Raw genomic sequence first — 16028 nt, forward strand, 5'->3', positions numbered from 1 at the left:
TGTTTGCCAATGGCTGTACTAGTTTCCTAGCTGCCAAGGTAAGTATTAACTTTCCTGGCTTCATAACAAGGTATGTGGCATTTTTTAAAATGCTATTTATGTTTAAATAAATTAAAGCAGCAATCCTATGGTCCTGGAGAGGGTGCCTCACAGGCCATAGGATAGTGTGCATATGCACCCTCCAAGGGCGGGGGAGAGATGCCAACTCCAAGGCCCCAGGGAAACATCTATTTTGACACTGAAAGAAGCAGAAAGGGGCAAGGCTCATGGAGGCCTCTATGGGGGGCTGGAGGAGTTATCTGAGATCAGATTTACCCCTCTGAGAGTGGACCCCTTTCCTCCCTTGAGGGCGGGTATTCAAAGTATCCAATCGCCCTGGGATGACCCTGCCACGACACAGGCTCTGAACAACAGGCCTGGCCGCGGACACGCCCTGCTCAAGCCAAGCACCAGTGGACACTCCCTGCTCAAGCCAAGCACCACCCCTTGATATGCCTGAGGCGAGGGACAAACACCGCCTTTGTCCAAACTATGTGGAGAAAGGAGTTAAATGGAGAAGGATTTCAATAATAAAATAATGCGCTGTGAATTATATGTGATGAGGTGAATTATTGTCAGAGTGGGTGCTAAATGAATAAACTTCAGATGATAAATGCCAAACAGACACATTAGGCTCACTACTCCGTCTCTCGCCTGCCACCATCGCATTATTTCTGGATCTAAGCCTGGTTGCACATCTCCCCTAATTTCTTTTTCTAAGCAAGAACCCAGAGTGCAGCCACACTTCCACAGTTGGTTTAAAACCATCACATGGGGATACTATGCTGCTGGTGCAGGACCTGCATTAACTCCAGTACAGTGCACTGCTGAAAGGACAGTTCGGGGTTTTAAATGTCTGGCAATGTAATAAGTCATACAGGTTTATTTCATTAGGAATTAAAGTCACTGTATTATGAAATGCGAGTTCTCCTTGAACACTAAGGCAGAACCGGTTTCTTCAGACTTTCAAGATAGGAAGGCTGGGGAAATAAGCTCTAATTAAATTTAATAGCTAGGTAACACAAACACAACTAGTTTTATTACACAACACTGAAACGTGGCAAAACTGGGAAACAAGTTCCTAAGAAGTTACTCCCAGTCTTCCTGACCTTTCACTGTCACTACATTGTGTGTGTGTTTTCTTTTCAAAATCATAGAATGCTTTTAGAAAAGACATGTGGATCAAATTACATGAAGCAGAGACCGAATACTGAGGGGAGGGGCCATTGCTCAGTGGTGGAACACCTGCTCTGCACATGCAGAAGGTCCCAGGTTAAATCCCCAGCATCTGCAACTAGGGCTGGATAAACCCTTGCTTGAAACCCTGGAGAACTGCTGCTGCCAGTGTTGACAATTCCGGGCTGGATGCACTAAAGGTCTGACTCAATCAAAGGCCGCTTCCTATATTCTTATGTTCTCCAAAAATATGTTTTTAGATTGCTTAAAGATTATGGTAAATGTAAACTTTTCATTATTTGTTAATCAATACATGTTACATTCCTGGAGCCTCTAAAATAATAATAATAAAAAACCTTACAAGTCACTCTGTGCAGAGAAGATTGAGTGCCTCACACACATCGAGTGGGACCCTCTGGTTCCAACCCAACTGATTGCCTAAGAAGGAAAGGTGTTGACAAAATCCTGTACTCCTTTTCATCACAAGGCTTGGCTTGAGAGCAGCATGTATTTTCTTCCTAGTCGTTTCCTCCTTCTCCCATGGCCATTTCCTCTCCCACCACCTCTCCATTCTTTAAACAACTCAGTGGGGCTCAAGTCAGTATGCATAGGCTTGTAGCCTGGGCCTCTTACAGCAAGAACTGTGCATGTATGTGTGTATGGCTATTCTATTTTGTGGAACACACGAACAAAACAGTCATTACTTTAAATGTGTGTCTAGCCGCTATGTCTCCTTTTCATTTTTATTCTACAGTAGAGTAACCATATGGAAAGGAGATATACTAATGTGACCATATGCAAAAGAGAGCAGGACTCCTGCAGCTTTCATTGTTGTGATAAAGAGGGAAATTCACATGGTGCTGCAGGCATACAAATGACATCTGCTGAAATTCCCTTTTCTATACAGCTGTTAAAGATACAGGGGGGCCCTCCTCCTTTCCATATGGTCACCCTAGAATAGGTGCAGGGCCCCTACGCCTGATCCAGATCTCAAAAGTCCACCTACCCTCTACCAGGGGCACAATGGGGGGGGGGGGGGCTGCATCAACTCAGAGTAAGTGAGGTGGGAAAACATAGCTGCTAGGATCATTTTTAAAGTAATTTCTGTTTTGGGCCTCAAAATAAGGATTATGTATGGATAGGGCAAGTAAGACCCACTGTGTTCAACGGGGCTTGCTCCCAGGTAAGTGCTCAGGACCACAGGCTTAAGCAACCACTTTAAATCCAGGCCGCTTGAGAAGCACATGCACTTTCCGTCCGGGTTCAACAGCTCCACTCGCAAGAGCCTCCTCTCTTCCCGTCCCTGCGCCGTCAGCTGTACACGAAGGCGGTCGCCAGAGCGCACGAGAGGTTTCCAAATAACAGAGGCGTAGAAAGCCGCTTCTGCACCGATAGGCTGGGAGGAACTTGGCAGCGAAGGGGGCGGCTGGTGGCAGCGGTAAGTGCGCCCCCTTCGGGCTTCCGTAGCCGCCCAATTCTGAGCAAAGAATTGTGGTCTATGGTATTGCCATTACGGGAGCTTTTCCGCCCGCCTGTGTACGTCACTTCCGGTTTCCTGTGCTTTGCTGGTCTCCCTTAGTATTGCTCTTTCATTTGTTTTATTTTATTATTTTGCGTTACCCCAAAACATTAATACAGGTTGGGGTGTAAAATGAGGGGGCTACGAACGATCCCAGGATAGCAGGTAATAAAAGAATGGGGACTCCCCCCACCCCCCACCCGGGGCTTGGCCGAAGACGTTCGCTGCCATTCGCTTTCCTAACGTTTGGTCTACATACCTCCTAAAACAGCCGTCTCCAGCACGGTGCCCTCCAATGCTGGCTGGGGGTGATGGGAGTTGTAGTCCCAACACATCTGGAGGGCATCAAGTTGGGGAAGGCTGCTCTAGAGAGTGGAGAGCCAAAAAAAACCCCACCCACCCCTCTATATATACGGTATCATGCTGGTCATGTTCCCACAACAACTAGCATTGAGTGGCACAGTGCCTCTGATATTGGAGGTAATATATAGCTTGTCTAGCTGTCATGATAGCCTTATCATCCATGAATTTGCCTAATTCACTTTTAAAGTTGCCCAAGTCAGTGGCCATCACTACATCTTGCAGTAGCAAATGCCATACTTTTACATGCTGTGTAAAAAATACTTCCTTTTATCTGTCCTGAATCTCTCACCATTCTCTTTCATTGGGTTCTAGTATCATGAGAGAGGGAGAAAAATGTCTCCCTATCCATTTTTTCCACACCTTGCATGATTTTATACACCTCTATCATTTCTCCACCACCACCCCACTGCTTTCTCATCTTTTTTCCTAAGCTAAAAATCCCCAAACATTGTGCCTTTTCCTTCCAGGGGACTTGCTGCAGCCCCTTGATAATTTTGATTGCACTTTTTTTCAACACTACAATATCCTTTTTAAGTTGTGGTAACCAGAAATGTACACTGTATTCCAAGTGTGGTTGCACAATAGATTTGTCAGAATGGCATTATGGATACTGTCCGTTTTATTATTTATTCTTTTCCAAACGTTCTCCAACATGAAAGTTTTCATCAAACTATCCACCTCAATCCCAAGATCACTTTCCTGGTCGGTCGCTGCCCACTCAGTCCCCATCAGTGTATATGTAAGGTTATGGACTGTTGTTTTTTAAATCCCAATATGTATCACTTTACACTTGCTTACAATGAACTGCATTTGCCATTTTAAATTCCATTCCCTCAGTTTGCAGAGATCATTATGGAGTTCTTCACTATCCCGTTTTGTTTTATGCACCCTAAATAATTTGGTGTCATCAGGTAACATGGCCACCTCACTGCTCATCCCTAGCTCCAGATCATTTAGTAACATTGTTCCTTATACATTACTAGGAAGTAATTCCCACTGTTTCAATGGAAGCCCTACTGAATGGAGGCCCACATGATGGGCATCCTTCCCCATGTGGGGCAGTACAATAGGATTTCCATAGAGCATAACAGAGCTCTGTTTTATCCCTCCCCTTTTGGCACATATGTTCAGGAACTCCATGTGCCAGGTTGTTATGAGGAAAGGGGGCCTGGGAGGTGTGCACAGACTGGATAAGTGCTATACCCATATGCAGCTAATATCAAGTTCATTGAGTCTGGGATCAGTAGTAGTATGTAGTGCAGAATATTATTTCAAATGTAACATTGCCTTTTTATCTAGCACCATGTCCCAAAACCAGAAGGATCTGCTAAGTCTGGGTCGACTTGAATACTTGCAAGCCCTAGTCACTGAATTCCAGGTGTCAGAGAGCTCTGGTGAGCATAGTTTATTGGCCACTGGCTATTTTTTTCTGGTTCATGGATGCCTTGTCCATTTCAGTTGCTTCTTTCCTAACCTCAGGGATTGTTTTATTATATTGCAGAAGCCAAGGAGCAGGTCCTGGCCAATCTAGCTAACTTTGCTTATGACCCCAAGAATTATGAATTTCTCCGGCAACTCAAGGTCTTGGACCTATTCCTGGATATGCTCACTGAAGACAATGGAACCCTTGTGGAATTTGCACTTGGTAAAGCTTGGATTTAAACCGTTATTTGCTGTGATTTACAATTTCAAAAACCACATGATTCTAGGGTGTTAACCTCTGCACTTGGAATTAGACTGCCACAAGTTTGAGGGGCCATGGCTCAGTGGTAGAGCATCTGCTTTGCATGCAGAAAGGTCCAAGGTTCAATCCCTGGCATCTCCACCTAGGTCTGGAAAAAATCCTGCCTGAAACCCTGGAGAGCTGCTGCCAGTCAGTGTTGATAATACTGGGCTAGATGGACCAATGGTCTGACTCAGTTTCCTATGTTTTCGAGTTTAGGGCAAGGGACACCTCCAGACACCTTTCTTGTTGTCTACCAAAGTACTCTACCCCTCCCACTTAATATGTTTTCTTGCAGCTGGGATGACTGTGAAATCAGTTTTTGTTGGTGCTGAAAACTTTGGGTTCAAAGTTGTTTAGAATGTTGTGATTCAGACCCTACCTCTTCCTTATAGTCAGTGTTTTGGGCAGATTATTTGTCCTTTGCTGTGGCTCCCATGGCAGCCATTTGTCATGGTGCCCAGTACAGTTTTTCAAATTGTCAGTTGTGCCCACCTTGGGATGTCATAAAGCTGTCAGTGTAAGAGTAATGATGGAGAGGGTTACGTATTTTAGCTCAAAGCAGTTTTATTCATTTTCCCATAATATAGTGCTGATATAATGCGGTGGTTAAGATTATAAGAAGGGACATGCTCAGTACAGATTTGGTCTCAGCTGTGAATTCACCAAGTGGCCATAGATGAGCTCTTATCTCTCAGACCCAGACCTCCATCTAATACAGGATGTTTGTGTTTTACATGTAAGGATTACTGAGATAATGTATGTGAAACACTTTGAACAGAAGAAATGCCATGCTGGATCAGACTAAGGGTCCATCTAGTTCAGCACTCTGTTCACACAGTGGCCAACCAACCAGTGACCAACAAGCAGGACATGGTGCAACAACACCCTCCCACCCATGTTCCCCAGCAACTGGTGCACACAGGCCTATTGCCTCGAATACTGGAGATAGCACACAACCATCAGGACTAGTAGCCATTGATAGCCTTCGCCTCCAGGAATTTATCCAACCCCCTTTTAAAGCCATCCAAATTGGTGGCCATCACTACATCCTGTGGTAGTGAATTCCATACTTTAACTATGCCCTGTGTGAAGAAGTACTTCCTTTTATTTGTTCTGGATCTCCCACCAATCAGATTCATGGGATGCCCCCTGCTTCTAGCATTTTGAAAGAGGAAGCACTATATGAAAGCACTATACTAAGTATTATCATAATTAAAATCTGCATCCTTGATTGAGGAAAAAATCTAGTTAGCCAAAATGGTAATCTTAGGAGAGGAAAAGGTACTACTCTGAAATAAACATATTGACCCATCCAGTGTGGAAGCACACTCTTATGCAGGGACTACTACAGTTATAGTGGCACAGTGCCTTCTAGTGTCTTGTGGGGAGATTAGCATGAGTGCTTTGGTTGAAAAGCCAGTGAAAGGGTTTTTCAGACTGAAATCAAGCGATATTATTGCAGACTGAGTTTTGTGATCATGAATATTCTAGATAGCTAACTTTTGTTACAATACTGCACTCTTACAAGTGTCCTACCTAAAATAGTTACAATTTTTTATTATTTTAAAGCAGGAAACCATGTGTTAAACTATATTCTAATCAAGAGAAACCCCTGGCAGTGTCAAAATGGTTAAACATGAACTAGTATTGTCACATTGTGAGAACCTGAGTTTGTAGCCCATAATGCACCATGCCTCTTTGCTTGCCCTTCCCTTTACCAACAGATTCTAAATTTTTATTAAGCCTGTTTTGCAAGTGTAAGTACCATGCAAAGATGTGCAATGTATATTTAACAGATGACCAATTTACCAAGAGGTTGCACTCACATTGTGGTACAGTAGGTTACCACTTGGTAAACTGTTGCCTGCATTCAGCCTTTTTTGTTCAGATTTCGTAAAATCATTGGAATCCATGCAAAGGTTAGGAAAGAACAAGGGTTGGATCCAGATGTGTCATTCTGCCAGCTCCAATGCTCAGGAGATTTGGAGGGCATGTGGTGAGGGCAGGATGAGAAAACACGGACATTCCATTCTACCAGTGGTATTCTTCCAATGGTATAACAACAGATCTGGATCCAACCCAAGGAATATAGTTTTCTGAATACTGTTATTAAAAATCGCAATCCTGTAATCAGAATAGTTTGTACTGTCAAGTACCAAGGAGATTCTCCAGATTTCTGATCAGGTGCAGAAGTGTGATAAGATTTTACTCACCCTTTGGCAAGACAGTACAGATGACTGGCTTTCATAGTGGCTATATTCACGCTGTGGTAAGTTACCACTCAGATAATAGTTGTCTTTAATTCACCCAAACATTATACTTATTCCAGCATGCCACTGTCAGGACTGACAGAGGTTTCATAGAACAGTAGAGCTGGAAGGGGCCTACAAGGCCACGAGTCCAACCCCCTGCTCATTGCAGGAATCCACGCTAAAGCATACCTGATAGATGGCTATCTTGCACTTCCTGAGGGTTGCTCTTTATGGTCAGCATTATTATTCATAGCTTAATTCAATGGACGTGAATTCAGTGGGAATTACTTCTCATACCTGTGCTAAGGACTGCAGACAGAGGAAGCAGCAAAATTTCTAGGTGGAAACAGGGCGGAGATGTATTCCAAAGCTAGTTCATTTAGTATTTGCAGAAGTGGGAACCCAAAATGCAAAGGGGACCAGGGGGAATTAAAAACCTAGTTGGCTCAAAACTGCTTGGAACAGAAAGACGTTAATATCTGAGAAGCAAAAATCCTGTGACTCTGATCTCATTCTCTCTCTCTCCTGTCTCAGGTGGCCTTTGTAACCTCTGCCTGGATAAAATCAACAAAGAATATATCTTGGAGGCCAATGGGGTAGGAGCTGTAGTCAACTGCCTGTCAAGTTCCAACGAGGAGACTGTGTTGTCCGCAGTGACTACTTTAATGTACTTGACCACATCCCAGTCTCGCCAACAGATCACTGCTCTTCCCGTGGTGGAGTGCATGCTGCGCTTTTCCCTGTCAGCCAACCGGAGGCTACGAAACCTGGCAACTGTCTTCCTTGAAGATTATTGCACCCCTCTTCAGGTAGAGGAGGCCAAGAACCTGACCAAGCACACAGCTTTAGGAATCCCGCTGCCAAAGGATTAATGCAGCAGAACGGGCAGCCAGAAAGATTTTTTTTGAATGGGAAACAGCGTATTAGAAAAGCCAGTTCTAAGGTGAGGAGGTCATGTCAGAAATCTCACTTTTGACATGATGGTTAGGGAATTTGGGGGTAAGTGCATGCTTGAGACTGTGTCATTTTAGGGGCTCCTCAAGTATTTTTGGTGCTTTTCAATTGGTTCTGTTATGTGGTGGTGTAAATAGTTGCTAGAGGGCCTTATTGTGGAAGGGAAGTGGGAGGATAGGATGCAGTTCCTTGAAGAGAGATGAAGAGAGACTGAAAGAACTGGGCATGTTTAGCCTGGAGAAGAGAAGATTGAGGGGAGACATGATAGCACTCTTCAAATACTTAAAAGGTTGTCACACAGAGGAGGGCCAGGATCTCTTCTCGATCCTCCCAGAGTGCAGGACATGGAATAACGGGCTCAAGTTAAAGGAAGCCAGATTCCGGCTGGACATCAGGAAAAACTTCCTGACTGTTAGAGCAGTGCGACAATGGAATCAGCTACCTAGGGAGGTTGTGGGCTCTCCCACACTAGAGGCATTCAAGAGGCAGCTGGACAGCCATCTATCAGAGATGCTTAAGGTGGATTCCTGCATTGAGCAGGGGGTTGGACTCGATGGCCTTGTAGGCCCCTTCCAACTCTGCTATTCTATGATTCTATGATTCTATAACTCAGGGGTGGGGAACTTGCGGCTCTCCAGATGTTTTTGCCTGTAGCTTCCCTCAGCCTTAGCCAGCATAGCCAATGAAGAAGGATGGGATGAGGCTTTAACTGGAGCTGATTTGTCATTAAGAAACAGAGTACCAAGATAGTGGTACCCTAAGGGACCACTCTAAGTTCTTAGTGCTCTGGGGCCCCAACCAATCCTCTTCTGGCTCTGCACACATCAACCACTGATATTTTGCCGTTTTATTTACCTATGAATATAACAAAGATTCCCCACAGGGATTTAACATTTAATAGGTCAACTAAAGCAAGCATAATTAGGATAAGATACTATTGTGTTGCGCATTTGAGGGGCGTAAATGGGACATCTGTTCCCGTCTAGGCCAGCTGACTGGGGATGTTCTTCCGTGCAGTGGAGTTTCCTTCATGCCCCTCTCCTTAGGCACCCTGGCAGCGTTTGCTCTCCAGTATTGTCCTCCAGTCATCAGTCCAAGACTCCAGTCTCCTTTGTGGGGGCTGCAGCTTTAGATGCTGGTTATGGCAACAAGAGAACAAAATGTGCTCCCAGCTCGGGTTAGGCTCCACCCCTGAGAAGAATCAGAATGGAAAGTCGAAAGATCAAATACTTCATCATCACCTGAGCAAATGGGAACGTGCTTTGATGTAAAAGCCGCGCCTCAAATTCTCATTACCTTTAACAACGTCCTTGTCATCAAAAAGCAGGTCAGCTGACACCACTGTCTTATCCCTGGTCAGAATTAGTCGCTCCACAAATTTGGGACCCAAGTGTTTTGCAATCCAGCTATACTGTCAGATGAGGAGGGAGCACTGTTAGAATAATTTTAAAGAGAGCTTAAACAAAAAGCCCTGTTCACCATAGGATATCAGATTTGACATGGCATTCAGACCCCAGTCAGAGTACAACAGAAACCGATGATAAAGCTCATCTGAAATATATTCTACAAGCTGTCAAAGACGTTTTGTCATTCTGCATATCACTTAAGCTGCAATCCTTAACACTTACTTGGGAGTAAACCCAACTAAACACAGTGAGATTTACTTCTGAGTAAACATGCACAGGACTATACAGTTAATTTGGCTTCTAGACTAGAGGCAAGTGGCTTCCTTCAGAATCTGGCAACCTTTGGGGGTGAAAATTCTTCAGTCAACTTAGTACTTTCTCCCTTATCCTGGAATCTCACATTTTGTTCATAGAAAAGAATCTTTAAATAAATGGAGCAAAAGGGCCAAGAAAAGAAAGAATTTAAGCAATAGGTTGGTTAGCTTTGTTTACATACAAGATTCACAGCACAATCCTATGCACATTTACTCAGAAGAAAGTCTGATGGTAAAAATGGGGCTTTCTCCTTCGTTGTGTGTGTTTTAGGATTGCAACTTCAGTCATATGTGGTTACACAAAAGAATACTGCTCATTTATAACCTTCATAGAATCGTGACACACCTATTGCTGCCTTTTTCATTCCTTTGGCCTTCTGACTGCATTGGCTTGGAGAAGCTCCTTCCTCCACTCTCCAGATCAGCTTGGGAGGGTTGGGAGACCTTCTGGAGCAGATTTGGAGAGTGGTGTTCTGCTGTTGGAACAATGGATATGGATCCAACTCAATGTCTACTTAAAAGCTTTTCTTTACAGTCATTTCTAGTAACTCTTAACAACTCCTGTATAGCTAAGATACTATTCTGTTTTTCAATTGCTGTCCCGGTGATTTCGATTGAAGGGTGTGACAAAGAATAGAAAATAAATACATATTATGCATTTAAAAGGGCAAAATGTGTCTTTTCCCCCACCAATGTCTCCTGCAGAAGGGAATGTATATCCTTCATGCCTGTGACAAAGTGGGCTGTGGTGGCCTACAGAAGCTTATGCTATGTATGCCTCATCAAGCCTGAATGGCTAGAATTAGGCTGGTGTCTGTTTAAAATATCAAGAGCAGTGAGCAGATCACTTCCAAGAAGCTGCTTCTAAAACAAGTTTGGAATAGTCTTAACAGTTGACAGGGCCTATTGAGCTTCCCAGGCCAAGGCAGGCGAGCCCCTCCATGACAACAGGGCAGCTAAGTGAATGGCATTGCTGGGGAATCAACCCTCACTTCCCCCGCCCCCTGACAAAGTAGATCAAACACCGGCATCAGTGATGAGCATGAGCCACTGGCATCAGAGATAAGGCAAGGAGGACAAAGGAAAAGTGTGGAAGACATTGCAATAACTCTCATAATTCATCATACCAATAGATGCTTTGCATTACATAAGGTTGGAGCCGGAGAAAGTGAGCCAAAAAGGAAGAGGGGGAAGGCTAACAATTACCAACCTTCTCTGGAACGCAGTACTCGTATTTCTGTAGAGGGCTTGTGCAAATAAAAACGTCGGTGCTGAAAAGACAGGGCATTATTAGTCTTCATAGGAGAACATGTGGGCTAATAGCAAAATGTGATGTATTTTAAATGGTCCTTACTTGGGCATTTGGATCATTTCTTGCATTGCTTCAATAGCTCCAGGAATGGGATCCAAACCCAGAAAGAAGCCTGGTGACTCATACACGCTGGCTAACTTCATCTAAAATTTCATACAGAGAATTTTATTTCTTACTACAATGCTCTGAACAGAGTTTACTTAACGCTTAACATTTAACTAACTTTGGAGAACAAATGTAGGAAGAGAGTTTTCCTGCCCGTTAAAAGTGCTAAAGAACCAAACCATATTAATTTTCAAAACCACGTCCCATGTATACCATCAAGTAGTACAAGTGGTAAAGCTGGCGTTAAAAGCAGGTAGTTAAGAATGTTTTATTTACACATCCATGCTGTTTTATATTTAGTGTTTGCTCTTACAGTTACGACTTATTCCTATGCTTGCTTTGTTCTCTCATAATACTAGAACCCAGGGTCATCCAGTGAAGCTAAATGGTGGGAGATTCATAGCAATCAAAAGGAAATACTTCTTCACACAGCGGGTAATTAAATTATAGAATTCACTAACACAAGATGTAGTGTTAGCTGCCAATTTGGGTGGCTTTAAAGGGGGATTAGACAAATTTGTGGAGCATATGGCTATCAATGACTACTAATCATGATGCCTATGTATTACCTCCAGCTTCAAAAACAATATGCTTCTATGTGTACACCAGTTGCTGGGGTACTTGACCTGGGGGGAGCTGCTGCACTTCCCACAGGCAGCTGGTCAGCCACTGTGTGAACAGAACACTGGACTTAGATCCAGCTATGCTCTTCTTACATCATTAAAACTGATTTTATAATGCTTTTTTTTAAACTTTATTCCTCACTTTAAGAGTATCAGTTGCAAATCATTTAGAACAGGCACTGCACAGTTCTGCTTTTCATTGTTGATCGTGCAAAGGTTCCTGGCAGGGAAGAGCCCCCAAACAGTGAAGCGAGGTAGGTTCTCAGCTGAAGCGTCCCGTTACACCATCCAGTTACTGGCCAAAGTGCCCTCTGAAGCTCATCCAACTGGTGCTTCAGCTGGGAACCTTAAAAAAACCTGACACCACAGCAGGCCCCTACATCTGACTTGCACAAAAGCATGTTTTTTCTTTGCTTATGTAGACATTAATAACTAATCTGTAGTTATGAGAGTGAATCACTAGTGGTCATTCAGACCTAGTAGTTAACATATGGAGCTTTTTCATAGAATCATAGAATAGCTGAGTTGGAAGGGGCCTACAAGGCCATCTAGTCCAACCCCCTGCTCAATGCAGGAATCCACCCTGTTGTTGTTGTTGTTTTTATGTGAAATGTAATGGTATGTTTAAGTAATGTAGAAAAATAAATATATATATATATATATAAAAAATGCAGGAATCAACCCTAAAGCATCCCTGACAGATGCTTGTCCAGCTGCCTCTTGAATGCCTCTAGTGTGGGAGAGCCCACAACCTCCCTAGGTAACTGATTCCACCGTCGCACTGCTCTAACAGTCAGGAAGTTTTTCCTGACGTCCAGCTGGAATCTGGCTTCCTTTAACTTGAGCCCGTTATTCCGTGTCCTGCACTCTGGGAGGATCGAGAAGAGATCCTGGCCCTCCTCTGTGTGACAACCTTTTAAGTATTTAAAGAGTGCTATCATGTCTCCTCTCAATCTTCTCTTCTGCAGGCTAAACATGCCCAGTTCTTTCAGTCTTTCTTCATAGGGCTTTGTTTCCAGACCCCTGATCATCCTGGTTGCCCTCCTCTGAACACGCTCCAGCTTGTCTGCGTCCTTCTTGAATTGTGGAGCCCAGAACTGGATGCAATACTCTAGATGAGGCCTAACCAGGGCCGAAAAGAGAGGAACCAGTTCCTCACACGATTTGGAAACTATACTGCTATTAATGCAGCCCAAAATAGCATTTGCCTTTCTTGCAGCAGTATCGCACTGTTGGCTCATATTCAGCTTGCAATCTACAACAATTCCAAGATCCTTCTCATTTGTAGTATTGCTGAGTAGTATTTCGCTTTCCATCAGTATACCACTCAGTACTACTCAGTATACTACTAAATAGTTTGTATTTTCTGTCTCATGTGAAGAATTTTGAATTATGATACACACGCTACTGATGGAAAGCAGCGTGTGTATCTAATAGGAGTTGTGCCTAGCGCAATAACAGGAATTGCGCTAGGCACTTTTTAAAATAACTTTTCTAGGATGGAAGTAAATGTGGGTGAAAGAACAGGTTTAAACGGTATTTTTAAATGCTATTTTCTATAAATTGAGTCTCAGTTTCTTGGGCTATACTCATGTATTGGATAATATCATGATTCTACTACACTGCTACAGAACTTGGCAAAATTCAACACATTGAGAGTTTCTGCAATTGTTTTAAAAGCAAATTTCTAGCTCACAAGGCCCAATTGTAGCCCTGAATTGAAGATCCAGTTGGTTTGCTTGTAATTGTTACTATTGAGAGAAATATGCAGAATCCTTCCTGGATTATACCACTACAGAAAAGATATGGGAAAATATCTTTGCTTGAATGCTTCTTTCATGTTTGTTCTGAAACACTGTGTAAATGAAAAGCTGGCATGCCTTGGAAAAATGTTTTAGCCTTTCTTGATCTGCTAGTTTACCACATGCAAGGAGGAAACCATGTTTGCTTTCAACATGGAAGAGTAATCAAACTTTCCCCTGCATATTTCAATCTGCCCTGTGCCTTTAGGGAAAAGGCAGGCATTTTATATTGCTTTCACAGTATGCAAGCAATTGTTGCATCTCTGGTGCAGCTCTACCCAAAACTGCACCATCCCCATCCCCACCCCTCCCGAGTGCTGCACCAGCTGAATTTCTGTCTACCCCACACTATTAAAGGCACAAAAACTCTGTAGGGAGGGGGAACTAGAGCAACTCTAAACTGATATCTTGATTACAAACCTTAGCATCAAAAGCTCTTGGTGTTCTGTATCAATAATCCCTCAGAATGGATAGTGTGCTAGTTACTTGTTAAGGGCCTCTAACTATTAAAAAAATAGAATAGATGTAGTTTTCCCTCTTCCTGCCTGCTACACTTGTTGAAGTTTTGCCCATCGTATAATTCAGCCTAGCCTCAACTTGGCATCCCTCCAGATGTTTTGGACTTCAACCCCAGCCAGCTCGGCCAATGGTCAGGAATGCTGTGAGTTGTAGTCGAAAACATCTGGAGAGCATCCGATTGGGGAAGCCTGTACTAAGGAAGAAATGCCCTATCTAATTGAGGGGAGGGCAACTTGTGATCCTCTGGAAGTTTTGGCCTACAGCTCCCATCATCCCTCACCATTGGCTATACCTGATGGGAGTTGTGGGCCTATAATAGAGATTTTCACGGACAAGACTTGGCAATCGACTCAGCCTCGCTTCCCCTTTCTACCCCCATAGCACGCCGTGGAAAGCATCAAAGGCTCCCCGACGAGGCTTTTATCGCGCCATCGCAGGACTGAAAGACGCCTAGAAGCGCCCCTGCCCCACAATCCCGCTACCCGCCGACCAGAGAAGCTCACCCCCAGATCCTCCCGCAGGCACCGATATTGCTCCTTCGCTGAAAAGCCCCTTCGCTGCGCCAATTCTATGTGAGGCTCCCCCGGGTAGGCCGCGAGGAAGCCTCGCAACATCCCGCCTTCGAAATCGGCCAGGACCCCGTCCATGTCCACCAGCACCCGAAGAGAAGCCATGCTTCCCCGGCGCCAGGCAGAACACATGCGAGCCGATAGAGCAGGCTTTGTATATTCAAGTGGTGGGTGGAGTCGAAGCTTTGGGAGAAGCCGGGGATTGGTTTTGGCTCCGACGACGCATGATCCGGTTCCAAAAAAGGGCTCGCTGCAAAGGGGAAAAGAGGGAAACGGAGCGTTTCAATCCCATGATCAGAAGTCGGAGTTGGAAGCGAAAACACGCGGAAGGCGTTGCCCGCCTGCCTACCCAGCAGGAGTATTGTGGGAAGGAATGGAGAAGTCTTTCTCTGGTCATCGATTTACAGAGGAGTGAGTAGTAAGTCACCCACGCGCTTAGAACACGCTTCCCGTTTTAAGTTAATGAGTTATTAAGCAGCATCTTTAGAAAGAGCAAGACTAGTCCTCGAAGGGATGTGTTTAAAGTTATCGCAAGGTCGCTTTGTACAATCAGTATCAAATGGTGAAGATGGTACATTTTAGAAAAATATTTTTGACCCTTGTATAAAATGTGACTGTCAACCGATAAATTTTATTATTATTATTATTATTATTATTATTATTACTGCTACTACTACTACTACTACTACTATTTGCATTTATATACCGCCCCATAGCCGAAGATCTCTGAGCGGTTTACAAAACAATTCTGCATATAAATTCATTCTATGTCCTATTGGCCCTGAGACATCAATTACACCACTGCCATAATAAACTGGAAGACTTGCACTGAGTAATAAATACAAAATGATTAAGCTTACAGTCATCCTTTTTAGTATTTAGTAATACTATTTTAATACAAAAACACATGGTTGTTTAGCCTTACATGTGAGATTGTACTGCCTCCAGCATAATATATTTAAGCAGGCCCCAATTTTTACTTAACTTAGTGTATATTGCTCTGACAGTTGATTGACTGAAGTCCACTATATAATCAAGGCATTTCAAACAATTGATACGATTTTAACATTTGTATATACCTTTGTATCTATTATAATGTGTCACCTGAGGTTGGCAGATGGCAGACATAAAAAGGAAAAAAACCATGGATTTATTGGGAGAAGAAAAATTGGAGAACTACTGCCAAAGTAATTAGTGAAGCTACAAAGCCCTCTTGTTCTGCCTAAAATCCACCACCCCTCCCATATGTACAATCTTCCCCATATTTGAGTTAGTTTCAGCTGAGGCAGAAAGATTGACTTCTCACCAAATGAATCCATAGCTAGAGCTGGGCTTACCCCACATTCAAT

At 43.6% G+C, this 16028-nt stretch overlaps 2 protein-coding genes across 2 annotated transcripts; one reads left to right on the top strand and one right to left on the bottom strand.

The window, feature by feature from the left end:
* Positions 1 to 2777: 2777 nt before the first annotated feature.
* Positions 2778 to 14600, top strand: ARMC7 (armadillo repeat containing 7). Its single transcript, XM_063120266.1, has 5 exons — positions 2778 to 2899; positions 4397 to 4491; positions 4599 to 4742; positions 7610 to 8018; positions 14492 to 14600. Exons 2-4 carry the CDS (start codon positions 4401 to 4403, stop codon positions 7945 to 7947), a joined length of 573 nt encoding a protein of 190 aa, XP_062976336.1. The 5' UTR covers positions 2778 to 2899; positions 4397 to 4400; the 3' UTR covers positions 7948 to 8018; positions 14492 to 14600.
* NT5C (5', 3'-nucleotidase, cytosolic) lies at positions 8916 to 14797 on the bottom strand. Its single transcript, XM_063120264.1, has 5 exons — positions 14614 to 14797; positions 11104 to 11204; positions 10960 to 11020; positions 9326 to 9440; positions 8916 to 9220 (listed from the first exon to the last, which is right to left on the bottom strand). The coding sequence occupies exons 1-5, from the start codon at positions 14782 to 14784 to the stop codon at positions 9072 to 9074; spliced, it is 597 nt and encodes a 198-aa protein (XP_062976334.1). The 5' UTR covers positions 14785 to 14797; the 3' UTR covers positions 8916 to 9071.
* Between the last annotated feature and the right edge of the window lie 1231 nt (positions 14798 to 16028).

The sequence above is a fragment of the Elgaria multicarinata genome, chromosome 3 (assembly GCF_023053635.1).
Source record: "Elgaria multicarinata webbii isolate HBS135686 ecotype San Diego chromosome 3, rElgMul1.1.pri, whole genome shotgun sequence".
Taxonomy (NCBI): domain Eukaryota; kingdom Metazoa; phylum Chordata; class Lepidosauria; order Squamata; family Anguidae; genus Elgaria; species Elgaria multicarinata.